Source organism: Stegostoma tigrinum, chromosome 14, assembly GCF_030684315.1.
Source record: "Stegostoma tigrinum isolate sSteTig4 chromosome 14, sSteTig4.hap1, whole genome shotgun sequence".
NCBI classification, from domain to species: Eukaryota; Metazoa; Chordata; class Chondrichthyes; order Orectolobiformes; family Stegostomatidae; genus Stegostoma; species Stegostoma tigrinum.
Window position 1 is genome coordinate 73,173,490 of NC_081367.1, and position 22,240 is coordinate 73,195,729.

General features: G+C 48.4%; 1 protein-coding gene across 7 annotated transcripts in view; it reads right to left on the reverse strand.

Annotated features, from left to right (window-relative positions):
- Nucleotides 1-22,014, reverse strand: part of trpc1 (transient receptor potential cation channel, subfamily C, member 1) — a 110,733-nt gene extending 88,719 nt beyond the window's left edge. For 3 of the 7 annotated variants that reach the window (XM_048542100.2, XM_059651225.1, XM_048542099.2), the window contains exons 1-3: nt 21,438-22,012; nt 3,248-3,399; nt 3,051-3,152 (exon numbers count right to left, since the gene is read on the reverse strand). In XM_048542100.2, coding sequence (XP_048398057.1) covers nt 3,051-3,152; nt 3,248-3,399; nt 21,438-21,564 — 381 coding nt within the window. In that variant the 5' untranslated portion in view covers nt 21,565-22,012. Of the gene's footprint in view, nt 1-3,050; nt 3,153-3,247; nt 3,400-21,437 lie in introns of all 7 variants that reach the window. The other 4 variants (XM_048542098.2, XM_048542097.2, XM_048542101.2 and 1 more) reach the window with 3 other exon arrangements.
- Between the last annotated feature and the right edge of the window lie 226 nt (nt 22,015-22,240).

A 22,240-nucleotide genomic window follows, 5' to 3' on the forward strand; every position in this document is an offset into this window, starting at 1 on the left:
TGAAGTGCTGTTTCCTTTCTGCTTCATTCTTCCACAAAACACCTGCGACGAAAAATTCAATGTGTGTGTGTAATCTTGGCTACTAGTCTACAAGAGCACTGAGAAATCAGAAACAGAGGATAACAAAGAGAGAAATAAGGAAGGAGAGGATCAAATATGAAGGTAGGCTAGCCAGTAATATTAGTTTCTTTCAAAACATAAGAAAAAATGAGAGGCAAAAGTAGACATTGGGCCACTCCAAATTGATGCTGGAAGGCTAGTGATGGGAGATAAGGAAATAGCTGAAGAACTTAATAAGTACTTTGCGTCAGTCTTCACAGTGGAAGACATGAGAAATATCTCAACACTTCAGGAGAGTTGATTATGGTAGGCAATACAAAAGAAAACGTAAGAGAAAAGCTAAGAGGTCTAATAATTGATCAATCTCCTGGCCCCGATGGGCTACATCTTAGAGTTGACGGGGGTGGCTGAGAAAATAGTGGAGGTGTTGGTTGTGATCTTTCAAAAGTCACTGGAGTCTGGGAAAGTCCCAAATGATTGGAAAATTGCTGTTGTAACCCCCTTGTTTAAGAAAGGATCAAGACAAAAGATGGAAAATTATAGGCTAATTAGCCTAACCTTGGTTGTTGGTAAAATTCTAGAATCCATTGTTAAGGATGAGATTTCTAAATTCTTGGAAGTGCAGGGTCAGATTAGAACAAGTCAGCATGGATTTAGTAAGGGGAGTTCATGCCTGACAAACCTGTTAGAATTCTTTGAAGACATAACACGTAAGTTAGGCCAGGGAAATCCAGTGGATGTTATCTATCTAGACTTCCAAAAGGCCTTTGATACGGTGCCTCACGGGAGGCTGTTGAGCAAGGTGAGGGCCCATGGTGTTCGAGGTGAGCTACTGGCTTGGATTGAGGATTGGCTGCTGACAGAAGGCAGAGAGTTGGGATAAAAGGCTCTTTTTCAGAATGGCAACCGGTGACGAGTGGTGTCCCGCAGGGTTCAGTGTTGGGGCCACAGCTGTTCACCTTATATATCAATGATCTGGATGAAGGGACTGGGGGCATTCTGGCAAGGTTTGCCGATGATACAAAGATAGGTGGACTGGCAGGCAGTATTGAGGAGGTGGGGAAGCTGCAGTAAGATTTAGACAGTTTAGGAAAGTGGTCCAGGAAATGGCTGATGAAATTCAATGTGAGCAAATGCGAGGTCTTGCACTTTGGAAAAAAGAATACAGGCATGGACTATTTTCTAATCAGTGAGAAAATTCATGAAGCTGAAGTACAAAAGGATCTGGGAGTACCAGTCCAGGATTCTCTAAAGGTTAACTTGCAGATTGAGTCCGTGATTAAGAAAGCGAATGCAATGTTGTCATTTATCTCAAGAGGGTTGGAAGATAAAAGCGGCGGTGTGCTTCTGAGACATTTATAAAGCTCTAGTTAGGCCCCATTTAGAATACTGTGTCCAATTTTGGGTCCCACACCTCAGGAAGGACACACTGGCGCTGGAGCATGTCCAGTGGAGATTCACACGGATAATCCCTGGAATTGTAGGCCTAACATGCGATGAACGGCTGAGGATCCTGGGATTGTATTCATTAGAGTTTGGAAGGTTGAGGGGAGATCCAATAGAAACTTACAAGATAGTGCATGGCTTAGAACGGGTGGATGCTGGGAAGTTGTTTCCGTTAGGCGGGGAGACTAGGACCCATGGGCACAGCCTTAGAATTAGAGTGGGTCAGATTTAGAACAGAAATGAGGAGACATTTCTTCAGCCAGAAAGTGGTGGGCCTGTGGAATTCATTGTCACAGAGTGCAGTGAAGGCCAGGACGTTAAATGTCTTCAAGGCAGAGAGTGATAAATTCTTGATCTCGCAAGGAATAAGGGCTATGGGAAGAGTGCGGGTAAGTGGAGATGAATTGCCCATCAGCCATGATTAAATGATGGAGTGGACACGTTGGGCCGAATGGCCTTACTTCCACTCCTATCTCTTATGTTCTTACAGTAAAACGTAAAAATCTCATTACAGGACCATAGGGCTGGTGACTTAATTAGAGAGAAACAACTGGTGGTGGTTTAGTCTAAGGGTTACCACAAATCTGGCTAGGGGAGAGGTTGAAATTGAGAGTCCTTCATGGTAAGATGCAGCAGACTGCCATTCAAAGTTCAGTCAACTGGAAAATATCCTAGTCATGAATATTTAGCTGGTTCACTTTCTCATATTACACAGTATATTTAAATTATCAGGTGTGAGAGTCTAACAACAAGGGTGGAAGAAAGGGTCCATTAAAGTTACATTACTTGGTAATAATTATTCACACGCTCAGTACAGTAAAGCAACAGGTTACAACAAGGGCTTTCCTTTTTATTTCTGGCCCATGGCTGTCACATTATGTGGGGCTTCTACATGGATTGTCCAGAGCAGTGGTAAGCTACAAGATCCCTCAAACCTGTTCCACAGGTCTTCTACACATATTCCCATACCTTCCCCATTCCTTAATTCTCTTAGTTCCCCAATATTGATCAATCTCAGTCTTGTATATATTCAACAACCCAGCATCTCCAACTCTCTGAGGTAATGAGTTCCAAAGCCTCACAGTCCACTGAGTGAAGGGTAAACGCAGTGTGGAGCTGAAGATACACAGTAGGTCAGGCAGCTTCAGAGGAACAGGAAAGTTGATGTTTCGGGTTGGGACCCTTCAACAGAAATGGGCCCACTGAGTGAAGAAATTTCTCCTTAGTTCAGTCTTAAATGATTCAGCCCTTAGACAATAACAGGATTGTTGCTGAATTGGGTCGGGTTGTCTAACAATTTTATATAGAGGTCAGGAATATCTTGGGACAAACTGTTTGTCAGAGGAATGATATTGGCTGGAATGCACTCAATCATCTCATCAATGTCATTCTCATAAACTATAAATAATATGTATCAACAGTAATTCCTGTGGGGTGATAAGAAATATCACTTGGCCACCTGCGAGCAGGGGAAGGGACAAATCAGTTTGCAAAACTTGCAATGGAAATTTCAAAACACATGTAAGTAATCAGAATTCACTAACTGCTATGGTTGGCTTGGATGAACGTCGGGGACGAAAATTGAGAAGAATATCAACAGCACCAACAACTTCAGAGCTAATCGCCACAAGTAGAGCATCTGTAGTCTAGAGTGAACGGAAAAGAAGTTACTCAACTTTTTAAAACTTTTATTTAAATCAATCACTGTAGAAACATGTTTAGCAACAATACATATTAGTACCTGGCAGCCACGATCCAAGAGAAGCTGCAAGATATCCAGATTTTCATTTTCAATGGCAATGGTAACTGCATTCCTCCCCAGAACATCCACACAATTTATATTCAGCTCACTGAATTTCTCATCAAGCAGCTTTTTGACCATGTAATTGTCTCCTGAAGTGTACAAAAGTCACAAATGTTAAAAATTTAGATAACCCTAGATAGTACTACAAAGACTCACATTCTACATAAAATAAACTATAGGCGATAGCCTGGTGGTATAACTGCTAAGCTATTAATCCAGAGATGCCAGAATGTTTCTGGCATCTCAAAATCCACCTGGGTTCAGATCCTACCATGGCAGATGATGGAATCCGAATTCAAAAATAACCAGGAAATAAGAATTTAATGATGACCGTGAAACCACTGCTGATTATTAGCAGGAAAATCTCATCTATTTAACAAATGTCCTTGGGGAAAGGAAATCTGCCTTCCTTACCTGGTCTGGCCTACATGTGACTCCAGACCCACTGCAATCTGGTTGACTTTTAACTGCCATTCCTTGACCCATCTGATCATGGTCCCTTTCTACTCTGAGGTAACTTTCTTCACTACACCACCAATTTTGCGTCATCTGCAAACTTACTAACACAACCAAACGATACAAAAAGCAGCGGATCCAGCACCAATCCTTCCTCCAAGTCTTAAAAGCAACCCTCCACCACCACACTCTGTTTCCTACCTTCAAGCCAATTCCATATCCAAATGGCTAGTTCTCCCTGTTTTGCATGTGATCTAGCCTCATTATCCAGTCCATCATGCAAAGCCTTGTCAAACACCTCACGTCCACCACTCTGCCTTCATCAATCTTCTTCATCACTTCTTCAAAAAAAAACCCAATCAAGTTTGTGAGACATGATTTTTCACACACAAAGCCTTGTTGACTATTCCTACTCTGTTCTTGCCTTTCCAAATACACGTAATTCCTGTCCCTCAGGATTGTGCCTACAGCAGAAGGACTGCAGTAGTTCTAAAAGGTAGCTCACCACCACCTTCTCAAGGGCAACCAGGGATGGGCAAGAAATGCTGGTCAGCCAGCGACACCCACATCCCACAAATGAATAGAGAGAAAAGAGGAATCCCTCTAATAACTTGCCCACCACTGATGTCATGCTCACCAGTTCATGGTTCACTGGTTTTACGTGACCACCTTTCTTAAATAGTGGCACCATGTTAGCCAACCTACAGTCTTCTTGCACATCACCTGTGTCTATCAACAATACAAATATTTCAGCACGGGGCCCAGCAATCTCTTCTCTCGTTTCCCACAAAGTTCTAGGGTAAACCTGATCAGGTTCTAGTGATTTATCCACCTTTTTGCAGGTTAAGGCGTTCAGCACCTCCTCTTCTGTAATATGACCACTTCTCAAGATATCACTATTTATTTCCCAAAGTTCACTAGCTTCCACATTCTTCTCCACAGTAAACACTGATGCAAAATACTTGTTTAGTATCTCCCCATTTCCTGCCGTTCTACACATAGGCGGCCTTGTTGATCTTTAAGAGATCCCATTCTCTCCGTAATTACTATTTTGACCTTAATGTATTTGGAGAACCCTTTTGGATTCTCCTTAATCCTATTTGCCAAAGCTACCACATGCCCCCTTTATACCCCCTGATTTCCCTCCTAAGTATACTCCTATTGCCTTTATACTGTTTTAGGATTCACACAATCTCTGCTGTCTAACCTGACATATGGTTCCTTCTTGTTCTTGGCCAAAACCTCAATTTCTCTGGTTGTCCAGCATTTCCTACACATAGAAGCCTTGCCCTTCATCCTAACAGTAACAAACTGTCTCTGGACTCTTGTTGACAAACGACCTAGACCCTAGGCCCGAAACGGCAGCTTTTGGGCTCCTGAGATGCTGCTTGGCCTGCTGTGTTCATCCAGCTTCACACTTTGTTATCTTGGATTCTCCAGCATCTGCAGTTCCCATTATCTCTGGACTCTTGTTATCTCATTTTTGAAAGCTTCCCATTTTCCAACCATCTCTTCACCTGCAAATATCTGCCCCCAATCAACTTTTGAAAGTTCTTGTCTAATACTATCAAAATTGGCCTTCTTCCAATTTAGAACTTCACTTCTAGAACTTAAAGGGGCAGTATACCATTTACCTGTGAAGTTTGTTTTCTTGGTGTGGCAAATATAAAAAGGGGGTATTCCATTGTATGACTTAAACTAGAAACTGCATGCAAACATTATATTAGCTGGAGTGCTTTTTATCTTCTGTTATCAGAAGTGTCTTAACACAGAAACTTTGCTTTATTTTGCTTTTAGCTATTAACTGGAAATCTGAATTTCCTTTCAGAAGTTTCCAGTGTCTGTGGGATTTGTACTGACATATTCCAATTAATGGAACCCTTCATGGATGTTCCTTCTCTCAAACATTTTGCCACATTAAAAGGCATGCAATAAATGCAAGCTGTGGTTAGCTTGAATCTAAATATTGACACCACCTCTATGACTAACTCATGGGAGAATTATAATGTGCTGAAATGGTTGCTTTTTCAACACTTTGTTCCAATCCAGTTTATATACAATTAAATTTACCTTAGAAGAGAAATTCAAATGCCTCATTTTAGCCACAAAAGTTCACATATTTAAATAAAACACAAACTTTATTGGAAATAGAACAAGTTAAATAAAAGAAGTACAGTAAAGTTAAATAAATAATCCAGTTTACATCTACATATGCTCAACCACTAGATTGCCTTCTTACTTCCCCAGAGAATTCTCTTTTATTATACATCATCTTGGAAGTTAATTACTTCTCTAGGAAACATTCACAGACCTCTGTGAATGTGTAAGCTATATTAATTTTAATTCCCCTCAGTTCTAGATACTTTAATATACCATCTCTCCACTGTGGATACATCATTCCCTTCTGTTCTGTTCCAGTTACTTTTCAATATCTCTAAGCAAACCTGTTGGCTACTTTCGCCACCACAAGACTCAGTGTGGGCTATTGTGCATTTTTCCATTAGTTTCACAGCTACCAATCTTCAAATTTCTGTTCCCTCGCAAACTTCTAACTGAGATTAAGCTTTACATAGCATCCAAACTCAATGGCTGCAGTGGAGTGTATGTGTCCCTTGATAAACCTTCAAAAACTTTCAACCAGCCTAAAGCTTTTGGTTCCTATACCGCAGGCATGTTTTCTTGATTCTTTACAAACTGGAAAGGCCATTTTTAAAAAATATTTTCCCTTTCACTTTGGTCTTGATCAGGTCATGCGCCATTTCTCACCCTCCCATTTGTAGCTCCCTGTCTTCTATGCTGACTTTTTAAGTGTCAAAAATATCGGCTGGCCCTCGGTTCAAGAATAACATATATTCGGGGTGGAGGTTTCAGTTACGCACCTTCATAAGACAAAACAGATCAATTCCAGAGCCACAGATGTCTTGGATACAAAAGGGTCAAGATGTCCATGAGGTATTGGGATCCAGGGTGCAGGATTTGTCTCATTTTCTTTTCATCTCTGCCATTGCACTATTTCATCATTAAGGGATTTAGGCTCAAAGTACAATGTGGTTTGATGAACAAGTTGTCGCCATTTTGAACAGCTGGTAAATAACTCTTCCCAATCACTAATATCAATGTAGCCATTCTTCAAGGAAGGCTTTAAAGTAACGTTAGCATTTTCATTGACCTCCCCAGAACACTGAACTTTTAAGAGTTGAGATGTAGTAGGGGAGAAACATTTCAACTGTCCAAACATGGTCTTTATCGCAGCCAATTTTCTTTGAACATTTGTACAGCTGACTCTCCCAATGAACCCAGAGAACACAGTGGACGCAATGCCTGTCTAAGCTCTTTAGGGCTCTCACGTGTAACTGTTAGTCCAAGTCTCACTGCAGTAAAGGAGTACTGTTGGGGTGGTCACCTGGGGTCTTGTTGACCCAGAGTGGATTTCACTGCAAATGCTCAGTGTCACAGTTTGTAAAAGGCTGAATTCATGCAGATGATCCAGTGTTGGATCCCTTCAATAATTTTCAGCGAGGTAGCGAGCAAGGTTTGGGAAGATTGCAATATATTCCAGAGTCTCTCTTTCAATATAAATGGGAAGTGGAAGTTTTGATTGACCAGGCCAGGGGTTGACATGATTGCAACTGTTTTGAGCTGGTGATTTGAACTAGACATTTTGAAAATCTAGACTAAAGTCAAGAATGGCTATGTGATAGCCGTCATGCAAGTTACATGCTACTGACAGCAGATATTCACTGTATGAAAGAGAAACTGTCCTCTGATTTAGTCACAAATACAGCCTAGATGGAAAACCCTCAATCTGCTGCTACCTCCATGGAATTGGGAACTCCTTAGACCACATAATTTAGATAGAAATATTACACAAAATCTGAGAGGGTTGTGACTTGTGATGGACAGAGTACACATTAACATTATAATTGCTTAGCATACACATCACAGGGATAGGTGACCGAGTCCACATGTGCCTCCTCTGATTCTGTTTATGTAACAGCAAACTATCAACATATCCTGGGTTAATAGGAACTGCAGATGCTGGAGACTCCGAGATACCAAGGTGTAGAGCTGGATGAACAAAGCAGGCAAAGCAGTATCATAGGAGCAGGAAAGCTGACGTTTCGAGCCCAGACCCTTCATCAGAAATGGGGGAGGGGAAGGGGGTTCTGAAATAAATAGGGAGGGGGGGAGGCGGATAGAAGATGCATAAGAGGAGAAGATAGGTGGAAAGTAGACAGACAAGTCAAAGAGGTGGGGATAGAGACAGTAAAGGTACGTGTTGGTGGGGAGGTAGGGAGGAGATAGGTCAGTCCAGGGAGGACGGATAGGTCAAGTGGGCGGGATGAGATTAGTAGGTAGGAAATGGGAGTGCGGCTTGAGATGGGAGGAGGGGATAGGTGAGAGCAAGAACAGGTTAGGGAGGCGGGGATGAGCTGGGTTGGTTTTGGGATGCGGTAGGGGGAGGGGAAATTTTGAAGCTTGTGAAATCCACATTGATACCATTGGGCTGCAGGGTTCCCAAGCAGAATATAAGTTGCTGTTCCTGCAACCTTCGGGTGGCATCGTCGTGGCACTGTAGGAGGCCCAGGATGGACATGTTGTCTGAGGAATGGGAGGAGGAGTTGAAATGGTTCACGACTGGGAGGTGCAGTTGTTTATTGCGAACCGAGCGTAGGTACCCACCTTCCCGCAAAAATGCCATCCCCTATTCCCAATTCCTTCGCCTCCGCTGCATCTGCTCCCAGGATGAGGCATTCCACTCCCGTACATCTCAGATGTCCTTGTTTTTCAAAGACCGCAACATCCCCCCTCGCGCCCCCCTCACCCCCAGCAGTGGTCAAGAACGCCCTCGATTGTGTCTCCCGCATTGCCCGCAACTCATCCCTCACACCCATCCCCACAATAACAACCAAAAAAGAATCCCCCTCATCCTCACGTACCACCCCACCAACTTCCGGATCCAATGCATCATCCTCCGACACTTCCACCATCTGCAATCTGACCCCACCACCAAAGACATTTTTCCCTCCCCACCCTTGTCTGCTTTCCGGAGAACCACTCTCTCCGTGACTCCCTGGTCTGCTCCACACTCTTCAGCCCCACCACACCTGACACTTTTTCCTGCAACCGCAGGAAGTGCTACACCTGCCCAGACACCTTCTCCCTCGACCTCGTCCCAGGCCCTAGAAAGACTTTCCTATCAAGCGCATGTTCATCTGCACATCTGCTAACGTGGTATACTGCATCCACTGTGGCTTCCTCTACATCGGGAAACCAAGCAGAGGCTTGGGGCCGCTTTGCAGAACACCTACGCTCTGTTTGCAATAAACAACTGCACCTCCCAGTCGCGAACCATTTCAACTCCACCTCCCATTCCTCAGACGACATGTCCATTGTGGGCCTCCTGTAGTGCCACACCGATGCAGGAACAGCAACTCATATTCTGCTTGGGAACCCTGCAGCCCAATGGTATCAATGTGGATTTCACAAGCTTCAAAATTTCCTCTCCCCCTACCACATCCCAAAACCAGCCCAGCTTGTCCCTGCCTCTCTAACCTGTTCTTCCTCTCACCTATCACCTCCTCCCACCTCAAGCCGCACCCCCATTTCCTACCTACTAACGTCATCCCACCCACTTGACATATCCGTCCTCCCTGGACTGCCCTATGTCCTCCCTGCCTCCCCACCTACACTCACCTTTACTGGCTCCATCCTCACCTCTTTGACTTGACTGTCTCCTCTCCACCCATCTTCTCCTCTATCCATCTTCTATCTGCCTCCGTCTCTGCCCACCCCCTCTCCCTATTTATTTCAGAACCCCCATACCCTCCCCCATTTCTGAAGAAGGTCTAGGCCCGAAAGGTCAGTTTTCCTGCTCCTATGATGCTGCTTGGCCTCCTCCAGCTCTACAACTTGTTGTATCAACATATCCTTCTGTTCTGATTCTCACATAGCTATCTAGCTTCCACTTAAGTGCATCTATACAATTTGTCTCTATCACACTGGTATAATGAGCTCTATTTTCACACCATTTGTTCATTACTATCTCAATGGAGTCAAGTTAGGTAAAGGGGAAGCACAACGAGATCTAGATGTTCTTGTACATCAGTCAATGAAAGCAAGCATGCAGGTACAGCAGGTAGTGAAGAAAGCTAATGGCATGCTGGCCTTCATAACAAGAGGAATTGAGTATAGGAGCAAAGAGGTCCTTCTGCAGCTGTACAGGGCCCTGGTGAGACCACACCTGGAATATTGTGTGCAGTTTTGGTCTCCCAATTTGAGGAAGGACATTCTTGCTATTGAGGGAGTACAGCATAGGTTCATGAGGTCAATTCCTGGAATGGCGGGACTATCATATGTTGAAAGATTGGAGCAACTGGGCTTGTATACTCGAGTTTAGAAGGATGAGAGGGGATCTGATTGAGATGTATAAGATTATTAAGGGATTGGACACTGTGGAGACAGGAAGCATGTTTCCGCTGATGGGTGTGTCTTGAACCAGAGGACACAGTTTAACAATAAGGGGTAGGCCATTTAGAACAGAGTTGAGGAAAACCTTCTTCACCCAGAGAGTGGTGGATATATGGGATGCTCTGCCCCAGAAGGCAGTGGAGGCCAACTCTCTGGATACTTTCAAGAAAGAGATGGACAGAGCTCTTAAAGATAGTGGAATCAAGGGTTATGGGGATAAGGCAGGAACAGGATACTGATTGTGGATGATCAGCCATGATCATAATGAATGGTGGTGCTGGCTCGAAGGGCTGAATGGCCTACTCCAGCACCTATTGTCTATTGTCTATTATTTTGGCTAATATCTATAAATAAATAAACAACTAAATAGCTAATCTCCCCGACATTACTCTCATTGAAAGGATACTCATTGTTTGTCTGCAAAGTAAGACTCGGAAAATGCCTAGGAATTAAAGGTGATGCTTGAATAAAATTGGTACTGTATGCAGGCTTCAACTTCAATAATCAGATGCCGCATATGTGGCCTGAATGGCCTATTCTTATCAGATAAAATATTATTCACAAAATAGACAGTAAATAAACGTTAAAACAGATTGTGGATTGTGAATGAAAAATAAAGATTGTTTTTCTGGGAATGTGTTGAAAGGATTACGGATACTGGTTCATTTGAAAAGTAAGCAGTGAATTCTGAAATTTGTTTAAAATGTCATTAGGATATTTTTCGCTTAAAAAACACGTTTGGAAGTCACAAGCTTGGACTCATTTACTGGAAATCCCTTGCCTGCATTTATGGCCGTCAGAAGTTATGTTTTGTTTGGAGTCCAATGGAGGTATTACAGCCTGCTGCCTGGCAGGGGGGTTGAGTGAGTGAGTGAGTGAGTCTACTCAATTTTTCATCCATTTTCTGAAGAAGGCTCCCAACCTGGAAGGTCAGCTTTCCTGCTCTTCTGATGCTGCCCGGCCTGCTGTTTCCTCCAGCTCCACGCTGTATTATCTCAGCTTCACATTTTTTTTTGAGCTAACTCTTCTGTACACCCAACTGCGAGACGTAAAAAAAAAAACTGCTTCAGTTGTTCTCGAATAGCCTCTGAATTCTGAATGTTTCCTGAATATATCTGTGTCTGGTTCCAGTGACGCCCGTATGTTAGTGACGTGCGTGCATGCTGTGCACCAGGACACCAAATGAAAACCATCTTGAACATATGAAACTTTATCCTTCTTCCTTCCCCTGCCAGATGCCCTCCCCTGCCCAATCCCCAACCCAGCAAGAACTTCAATAAGAAACCTGATTGATTTTTAACTTTATTCTAAACTTAATATGGGTAAAATATATACAATGGGCTACATTGGCATCTGGGTAAAGCACTTAAATTCATGTTGTGACTAGTGGAGTGAAGGAATAAGAGAAATGGTGATTACAACAAAATGAAACAAGAACACACGGAAACACCCAACAAATGATAAGGAAATGCGGCCAAACAGAGAGTGGTCAATTAATCACTCCAAATAGGTCTTTGAAGATCTTTTCAGCTGTCATCTTAAATTCCACCATCATGGATATACAAGTTACCCAAAAAAAAACACTAAAAATTACTAAAAAAAACTTAAGAAAACAAAAATTACACATAAGATATACAAGATAAACAAAGCACTACAAGAGCCATTATATGCTTAAAATGTTTCTTTTTAAAGACCGGCATCCCTTTGAGGAAAATGGAATAGGAGATCCTGGGCTATATCAGTCTTCACTTAGGAGAAGCAAGATGACAGTTTTCAAAACAAATGCTGGAGATCACAGCGAGTCAGACAGCATCCGTGGAAAGAACGCAAGCTAACGTTTCACATCTAACAACTCTTCCGCATTTGTTGTTTTCAGTACCGATTCCAGCCTCTGCAGTAATTTGCTCCTATAAGAAGACAATTTTGTATACTTCACAGTCCACATCCGTCTCTTGATGAACCAGCTGTGAGGAGAATATGGAGATACTGCAATGTGATTTGGACAGTCTGAGTGAGTGGGCAAATGCATGCATGACGTGAATAAACAGGATGTTATCCACTTCGGTAGCAAAAACTGGAAGGCAGATAATTATCTGACTGGCTGTAAAATGAGACAGTGTATTGTTCAACGAGAGATGGGTATTCTCATACACTGGCCAATGAAAGCAAGTGTGCAGGTGCAGCAGGCAAAGTGTATGTTGGCCTTCATAGCAAAAGCATTTGAGTACACTTATTCAGGGCACTGGTGAGGCAACTCCTGAAGGGGTGTAGTTTTTGGTCTCCTTATCGGAGGAAGGATGTTCTTGTTATAGAGGGAGTGTACCAAAGGTTTACCAGATTGATTCCTGGCAGGACTGATGTATGAGGAGACAGCAAATCTGTTATGATTGTATTTACCAGAGTTTAAAAAAAATGAGGAGGGATCTCACAGAAACATAAAAAATTCTAACAGAACTAGATATGTTAGATGTCAAAAGGCTGGGGACAATCCAGACCAGGGGTCACAGTTAAAGGTAAAGAGTAAACCTTTTAGGACTGAGAGGAGAAGAAAAATCTTCACCCAGAAAGTTACAAGCATGAGGAATTCACTGCTGCAGAAAGAGGTTGAGGCCAAAATATTATGCATTTTCAAGGAGGTAGGTATAGCTCTCGTGGCTAAAGTGATCAAGGGATTATGGGGGGGGGGGGGGGGGGGGAGTGAGGGAGGAGGATGGAATTAAGGTAATGAGCTCAATGATCAGGTAATCAGCCATGATCATATTGAACAGCAGAGGAAGCTCAAGGGGTCAAACGGCCTACTCCTGCATTTCTATGTATACTCAAAGCTTGGCAAATCAAGGACTTCATGGTCTATATTTTCAACTTTTGCAAATGTCTCCAGCAATTATGGGACTTCCACACACTAAAAATTTAATCTCTTGACCATAGTTAAAAATCTAATGTGACATTAATAACAGACAGAACATACTTATATTGCCACAACAACTACCTGCTACAAGGGACAATGAGGTAGATCACACTGACAAGATCCTTTCAAAGCTACACACCATTCTGACCTGGAACAACAACATACTAACCCTTCACTGTGGCTGAGCAATCCCCTGCAATTCTCTTACAGCTTGTAGCTGTACATCCAGCATGTTAACTGCAGTGGATAGAGAAGGCAGCTCGCCACTACCACTTAGTAGGGCCAATTAGAGATAGGCAACAAATATTGGCCTAGTCACCAACACTCGCATTCCATGAAGGCACAAGAAAAATACAATCACCTTGGATTACCACATAACTGGAAACTTACAACTGGGAAAATTATTTTAATTTCTCATTAAAAAGAAGGTAAGCTATACCCAGAGATACCAGGTCAAATCATGCCACCATAATTAAGAACCTGTGAGATCAAAAGAAAGTCGGCAATTCACTAACTGTATAATCTGATTAATACTGTAAGCTTCCAATGAATAACAGAGAACTGAAATTCAGTCGCTGATCATTTTAAGTTATTTCAGTGAGAAGCATTTTTTTCACAAGGCCTTCAACCAGCTGGGCAATTTCTGAAGTCAAAAGGAAATTACTGTAGATACTGAGAATCAAAAATAAAAACAGAAAAGTTTTGGTCTGGCAGAATCAGTGAAGACAGAAACAGAGCTAATGAATCTTCTTCAGAGCCATTCCTCTTTAGTCAGCATTGTGGATCTACCTACAGCAAAAGGATTGCAGTAGTTCCAGAAGACCGTAAACCAGCACCTTCTCAAGGTATGACTGGCATCAAGTGCTGGCCCAGACAGCAATAACCCACATCCTGTGAAGGAATAAATAAACAGGAAAATTTCTAAAGGCAGCTATGAATTATAGTGCCAGATATTCTTCTCATAATAACATTAATGAACCAGGTTATCAATAGTTTAACCAATATAATTGCATTACTGAGAATAATCTTATATTCCAGATTAGGTATCCACAATGGGATTTGAGCTCAGTGCAATGTCAACGAAATTCCAAGTCAGTGACATTGCCATTTCTACACACAAAGAGTAGTAGAGGTTTAAAACTGTCTTCCACAATCAGCAACGGATGCTCAATCAGTTGTTAATTTTAAATCTGAGATAAATAAATTCTTGAGCAAAGATATTATAGGATATGGGCCAAAGGGAAGTATATGGAGATAGGCCACAGATCAACTATGATCTCATTGGGTTGTGAAGCAGGCTTGAAGGCTGAATGGCCTTCTCTTCATATATCTCTATAATACTAGTGAGATTCCAAGTTCAGTGATATTGCTAACCTCCCACCATCTTTCCACAATGATAAACCATTATATTTATTTATTAAGAGATAACACAATGCGGAGCTGGAGGACAATAGTGGGCCAGGAAGCAGAGGAGCAGGAAAGTTGACATTTTGGGTCAGGACCCTTCTTCAGAAATGGGGGAGGAGGAAAGGGAGCTCTGAAATAGAGAGGAAGAGTGGGACTGGAGAAGGTCAGTGGGATGGTGATGTGCAAGTACAGGTAGGCAGTGGTGGGGATTGGTCAGTGAGGTGGGAGGGGCAGATAAATGAGAAAGATGATGGGCAGGTCGTGTCAGGTCAAGGAGGCGAGGAAGCGAGGGAAGGTTAGTCATGGGCCAGGTGGTGGGGAGATTTTGAAACTGGTAAAGTCCACATTGAGGCCAATGGGTTGCAGGCTCCCAAAGCAGAATGCGAGATTCTGCTCCTCCAGTTTCCTGGTGGCGTCATTGTGACATTGGAGGAGGCCTAGGGTGGACACATCACCCAGGGAGTGGGAGGGGGAGTTGAAATGATTCGCGACTGGAAGGTGTTGCCATTTGTCACGAGTAGAGCTTAAGTGCTCGACAAAGTGGTCTTGGTATCTGCGGGAGTGTGTGGGCTGGAAATAGATATCGGTTTCAAGGCAGTCACTAGAGATGGATACAGAGAAGTCCAGGAAGAAAACAGAGCTATCAGAGATGGACCCGGGTGACATATCTATCCTGGGCCATGTCCAGTGTCACAATGACGTCACCAGAAAACTGGAGGAGCAGCACCTCATATTCTGTCTTGGGAGCCTATAACCCACTGGTATCAATGTGTACTTGACCAGCTAGCTCAGAACTTTACCAGTTTCAAAATCTCCCTACCCGCACCCCCCCAACCCCAGTCTCATCCCATGACCAACCCTCCCTTTCATCCCTGCCTCCCTGACCTGACACAACCTGTCCATCTTCTAAAAATCAAAACAACTGTGGATGCTGGGAATCAATAACAAAAACAAAGTTGCTGATAAAGCTCAGCAGGTCTGCCAGCATCTGTGAAGCAAAAAACAGAGTTAACATTTTGTGTCTGGTAACCCTTTGTTAACTCTTATTTCCTTCACAGATGCTGCCAGACCTGCCGAGCTTTGCCAATAGCATTTTTTTTTGTTCCTGTCCATCTATCCACTCCTCCCACCTCACTGACCAATCCCCACCTATCTTCTGCAGACTGACCCCTCCTCTCTGTTTATTTGAGAGCTCCCTTCCTCCCTCCCCATTTCTGAAGAAGGGTACCGTCCTGAAATGTCAACGCATCCATGGCAGATGCAGTTTAATGTGGATAAATGTGTGGTTATACACTTTGGTGGCAAGAACAGGAAGGCAGATTACTATCTAAACGGAGTCAAGTTAGGTAAAGGGGAAGTACAATGAGATCTAGGTGTTCTTGTACATCAGTCAATGAAAGCAAGCATGCAGGTACAGCAGGCAGTGAAGAAAGCTAATGGCATGCTGGCGTTCATAACAAGAGGAACTGTGTTTAGGAGCAACGAGGTCCTTCTGCAGCTGTACAGGGCCCTGGTGAGACCACACCTGGAGTATTGTGTGCAGTTTTGGTCTCCCAATTTGAGGAAGGACATTCTGGCTATTGAGGGAGTGCAGCGTAGGTTCATGAGGTCAATTCCTGGAATGGCGGGACTATCATATGTTGAAAGATTGGAGCAACTGGGCTTGTATACGCTTGAGTTTAGAAGGATGAGAGGGGATCTGATTGAGATGTATAAGATTATTAAAGGATTGGACACTCTGGAGGCAGGAAGCATGTTTCCGCTGATGGGTGAGTCCAGAACCAGAGGACACAGTTTAACAATAAGGGGTAGGCCATTTAGAACAGAGTTGAGGAAAAACTTCTTCACCCAGAGAGTGGTGGATATATGGAATGCTCTGCCCCAGAAGGCAGTAGAGGCCAACTCTCTGGATATGTTCAAGAAAGAGATGGATAGAGCTCTTAAAGATAGTGGAATCAAGGGTTATGGGGATAAGACAGGAACAGGACACTAATTGTGGGTGATCAGCCATGATTGTAATGAATGGTGGTTCTGGCTCGAAGGCCTGAATAGCCTACTCCTGCACCTATTGTCTATATCCTGCTCCTCTGCTGCTGCTTTGCCCACTGTTCTTCTCCAGCTCCACACTGTGTTATTTGATTCTAGCGTCAGTAGTTCTCACCAACTCTGAATTTATTTATTAAGTCAGCTGTACCATTCAGTTGGATGACTGTAAGTTAATTTGGTCTCTATGATTCAGTTACTGCGAACAAAAACAACCCTAAACATACATAACTCATTCACTGTCCTGACATAAACACAGACAAAAAAATGTTCTTTCCCACCCACTATTCTCTATGTTAAATACACAGTTCATCATTGGAAATGACTTGTGACTATAAACGATTCTGGTGGTTGTTGAATTTCCAAAAAAACTTTTATCTTCAGCCCTGGTGTGTATGTGTGTCTTGTTTGCCATCACCAATTTTGTCAAATACTATTGCAGTGAGAAGTGACAGACTTTTTTTTTGGGGGGGGCAGTGTGTCCAAAATAAAACGAGAACAGTTGTTTCTTTTCACCCTGACCAATCCCTCAGAAATTGGAAAAGTGCGAACAACAGCTCAGTAGCTCTTTAGTGAGTGAGAAAAGCAGAATTTTTCTGGCATTTTCCTGAGACGAGGATTTCCACATCCTCCCTTGGGATTCCACTTACCCCACAGAGTTTGTCTCTCTGAGTGAGTGACCAAGGGGACAGTACGTAGACATAGAAAGAACAGGGTGAGGAGCAGAAGAGTGATAGAGCACAGGGATGGGGGTTAGTGACGGGGGTGGTGGTAAGTGAGAAAGTGGGGCACAGCGAGACAGCGAGCAAGCGATGGGGAATGAGAGTAGGGGGAGTAAGACTAGGAGAGCAGGGGAGCAGGGGGGTGGGAGGGAGGTGGTGACAGAGTGAGTGGCAACTGGTGACTTGGAAGAGTAGTGTGGGCTGGGGTTGAAAGGTTCAGGCGTAGGAGTGGCAAGGGTCGAAGGGCTCGGGGGTTAATGGTTGTGGGGAATGGTGAAAGGTTGGGTGTAAAGGGTTGGCAGGGTGAAGGGTCAGGGAAGGGGATGCGGGAGTGGAGGCAAGGAGGCATAGGTACCGGGGTTTGTAGGCTCGGGGGCGGTGAAAGATGTGCAAGGGAGGAGGGGGGGGAAGATGTGCAAGGGAGAGGGTGGAAGATGTGCAAGGGAGAGGGTGGGAGAAAGATGTGCAAGGGAGAGGGTGGGAGAAAGATGTGCAAGGGGGGGGGGAAGATGTGCAAGGGAGGGGGAAGATGTGCAAGGGAGGGGGAAGATGTGCAAGGGAGGGGGAAGATGTGCAAGGGAGGGGGGGGAAGATGTGCAAGGGGGGGGGGAAGATGTGCAAGGGGGGGGGGAAGATGTGCAAGGGGGGGGGGAAGATGTGCAAGGGGGGGGGGGAAGATGTGCAGGGGGGGGGGGAAGATGTGCAAGGGGGGGGGGAAGATGTGCAAGGGGGGGGGGAAGATGTGCAAGGGGGGGGGGAAGATGTGCAAGGGAGGGGGGGGGAAGATGTGCAAGGGGGGGAGAAAGATGTGCAAGGGAGGAGAACGGGGGGGGTGGAAGTGCGGGCGGGGAGACGTGCAGGGGAGACGTGCGGGGGAGGGGGGCAAGGAGACGTGCAGGGGAGGGGGGGGCGAGACGTGCAGGGGAGGGGGGGGCGAGACGTGCAGGGGAGGGGGGGGGCGAGACGTGCAGGGGAGGGGGGGGGCGAGACGTGCAGGGGAGGGGGGGGGCGCGAGACGTGCAGGGGAGGGGGGGGCGAGACGTGCAGGGGAGGGGGGGGGCGAGACGTGCAGGGGAGGGGGGGGGCGAGACGTGCAGGGGAGGGGGGGGGCGAGACGTGCAGGGGAGGGGGGGGGCGAGACGTGCAGGGGAGGGGGGGGCGAGACGTGCAGGGGAGGGGGGGGCGAGCGAGACGTGCAGGGGAGGGGGGGGCGAGACGTGCAGGGGAGGGGGGGGGCGAGACGTGCAGGGGAGGGGGGGGGCGAGACGTGCAGGGGAGGGGGGGGGCGAGACGTGCAGGGGAGGGGGGGGGCGAGACGTGCAGGGGAGGGGGGGGGCGAGACGTGCAGGGGAGGGGGGGGGCGAGACGTGCAGGGGAGGGGGGGGGCGAGACGTGCAGGGGAGGGGGGGGGGCGAGACGTGCAGGGGAGGGGGGGGGGCGAGACGTGCAGGAGAGGGGAGGGCGAGACGTGCAGGGGGGGGGGGCGAGACGTGCAGGGGAGGGGGGGGGCGAGACGTGCAGGGGAGGGGGGGGGCGAGACGTGCAGGGGAGGGGGGGGGCGAGACGTGCAGGGGAGGGGGGGGGCGAGACGTGCAGGGGAGGGGGGGGGGGGCGAGACGTGCAGGGGAGGGGGGGGCGAGACGTGCAGGGGAGGGGGGGGGCGAGACGTGCAGGGGAGGGGGGGGGCGAGACGTGCAGGGGAGGGGGGGGCGAGACGTGCAGGGGAGGGGGGGGGCGAGACGTGCAGGGGAGGGGGGGGGGGCGAGACGTGCAGGGGAGGGGGTGGAGTAGGGGTTGAATGAGTGCCGGGGGGTAGAGGCGTGTTGGATGAGTGCCGGGGGGTCTGGGGGGGGGGGGGTGTTGGATGAGTGCCGGGTGGTCTGGGGGGGGGGTTGTTGGATGAGTGCCGGGGGGTTGGGGGGGGGAGGTGTTGGATGAGTGCTGGGGTTGCGGAGGTGTTGGATGAGTGCTGGGGTTGCGGGGCGGTTGGATGGGGGGTGGCGGTGGGGGGGGGGGTTGGATGAGTGCTGGGGGTGGGGGGGGGGTTGGATGAGTGCTGGGGGTGGGGGGGGGGGGGGTTGGATGAGTGCCGGGTGGTTGGGGGGCGGTGTCGGAGTGCCGGGTGGTCCGGGGGGGGGGGGTGTTGAATGAGTGCCGGGGGGTTGGGGGAGGGGGTGTTGGATGAGTGCTGGGGTTGCTGGGGGGGGGGGGGGTTGAATGGGGGGTGGGGGAGGTTGGATGGGGGGTGGTGGTGTTGAGGGTGGTTGGATGAGTGCCGGGTGGTCGGGGCGGGGGGGATGTTGGATGAGTGCCGGTGGGTGGGGGGGGGTGTTGGATGAGTGCCGGCGGGTCGGGGTTGGATGAGTGCCGGGTGGTCTGGGGGAGGGGTGTTGGATGAGTGCCGTGTGGTCTGGGGGAGGGGTTGTTGGATGAGTGCCGTGTGGTCTGGGGGAGGGGGGTGTTGGATGAGTGCCGTGTGGTCTGGGGGAGGGGGGTGTTGGATGAGTGCCGGGGGGTTGGGGGGGGGGGGGTGTGAGTGCTGGGGTCTGTGGGGGGTTGGATGAGTGCTGGGGGTGTGGGGGGTTGGATGAGTGCTGGGGGTGCGGGGGGGGAGGTGGATGAGTACTGGGGTCTGTGGGGGGTTGGATGAGTGCTGGGAGGTTGGATGAGTGCTGGGGTCTGTGGGGGGTTGGATGAGGGCTGGGAGGTTGGATGAGTGCTGGGGTCTGTGGGGGGTTGGATGAGTGCTAGGGGTGCGGGGGGGTTGGATGAGTGCTGGAGGTGGGGGGGGGTTGGATGAGTGCTGGAGGTGGGGGGGGGGGTTGGATGAGTGCTGGGGTCTGTGGGGGGTTGGATGAGTGCTGGGGGGTTGGATGAGTGCTGGGAGGTTGGATGAGTGCTGGGAGGTTGGATGAGTGCTGGGGGTGTGGGGGGGGTTGGATGAGTGCTGGGGGTGCGGGGGGGGGTTGGATGAGTGCTGGGGGTGCGGGGGGGGGTTGGATGAGTGCTGGGGGTGCGGGGGGGGGGTTGGATGAGTGCTGGGGGTGCGGGGGGGGGGTTGGATGAGTGCTGGGGGGGTTGGATGAGTGCTGGGGGTGCGGGGGGGGTTGGATGAGTTCTGGGGGTGCGGGGGGGTTGGATGAGTTCTGGGGGTGCGGGGGGGGGTTGGATGAGTGCTGGGGGTGCGGGGGGGGTTGGATGAGTGCTGGGGGTGCGGGGGGGGTGTTGGATGAGTGCTGGGGGTGCGGGGGGGGTTGGAGGAGTGCTGCGGGATGGGGGCGGTTGGATGAGTGCTGCGGGATGGGGGTGTTGGATGAGTGCTGGGGGGTGGGGGGTGTTGGATGAGTGCTGGGGGTGCGGGGGGGGGTTGGATGAGTGCTGGGGGTGCAGGGGGGGGGTTGGATGAGTGCTGGGGGTGCGGGGGGGGTTGGATGAGTGCTGGGGGTGCGGGGGGGGTGTTGGATGAGTGCTGGGGGTGCGGGGGGGGTTGGAGGAGTGCTGGGGGTGCGGGGGGGGGGTTGGAGGAGTGCTGCGGGATGGGGGCGGTTGGATGAGTGCTGCGGGATGGGGGTGTTGGATGAGTGCTGGGGGTGCGGGGGGGGGGTTGGATGAGTGCTGGGGGTGCAGGGGGGGGGTTGGATGAGTGCTGGGGGTGCGGGGGGGGGGGTTGGAGGAGTGCTGGGGGATGGGGGCGGTTGGATGAGTGCTGCGGGATGGGGGTGTTGGATGAGTGCTGGGGGTGCGGGGGGGGGGTTGGATGAGTGCTGGGGGTGCAGGGGGGGGGTTGGATGAGTGCTGGGGGTGCGGGGGGGGTTGGAGGAGTGCTGGGGGTGCGGGGGGGGGGTTGGAGGAGTGCTGCGGGATGGGGGCGGTTGGATGAGTGCTGCGGGATGGGGGTGTTGGATGAGTGCTGGGTTGTGTGGGGCGTTGGATGAGTGCTGGGGGTGGGGGATGGATGAGTGCTGGGGGATGGGGGGTTGGTTGAGTGCTGGGGGATGGGGGGGGGGATGGATGAGTGCTGGGGCGTTGCGGGGGGGGGGGGGAGGTTCTGCAAAGGAGTTGGGAAGCTGCCGGTTGTTTGACAGACGAGTCGTGCCCCGTTCCCCGGGGTCGGCCTTACCTTTCTCACACGCCAGCAGGAACAGTTTCTCGTCGACGGTGGTCTCCTCCTTGACTTCCCGCACGTCCTTTAATGTCAGGTATTTGTTGGGAGACGACGACTCGGTGCTTTGGTACAGACTGGCCATGATGCTCGCCGTCCGACAACCAGCGCCGGGGGCGGTCAGCGCGAGCGGCAGAAAACCGTCCCTCCGCCCGCGCGCTCACTGTCCATCCACCGCCCCTTACCGCACGCCTTCCCGCTGCTTTGCTCCCATTCATGGGTCTTTTTGGTCTTCGATTCGTCCCCAGCCTCCGGGAGAATATGTCTCCCAGCAATACAACAGTGAAAAAAAATCCGAAAAGCAATTTATTATTTTTATTATGGGAGCCGAGAGCTGACGAGGCGGCTGTGCGCATGCGCACTACTTCGATCTCGGTGTCTTCTTTACCTCTGCCAGTTTCTGTTGGTTTTCCACAAGAATGGCGGGGGGGGGGAGACCCGACAGAAATCTAGAAAATTCTTACAGGGACTAGACACAGTAAATGCAGAAAGGATGCTCCCAGCGACCGGCGAGTCCAGAACCAGGGGTCACTGTATGAGGACGTCAGACAGCATCAGAGGAGCAGGAAAGTCTGCAGTCGCTACTGTCTCCTGGTCAGTGTAAGGGTATGGAATTGGAACATTTCCTATTGAGTTGAGGAGAATTGTCTTCACCTGGTGTGTGGTGAACCTGTGGAATTACCTGCCACAAGAAGCGGTGGAGGCCAAAATGTAGAATGTTTTCAAGGAGTGACATTGTAGATCTTAGGCTGAAATGGAGC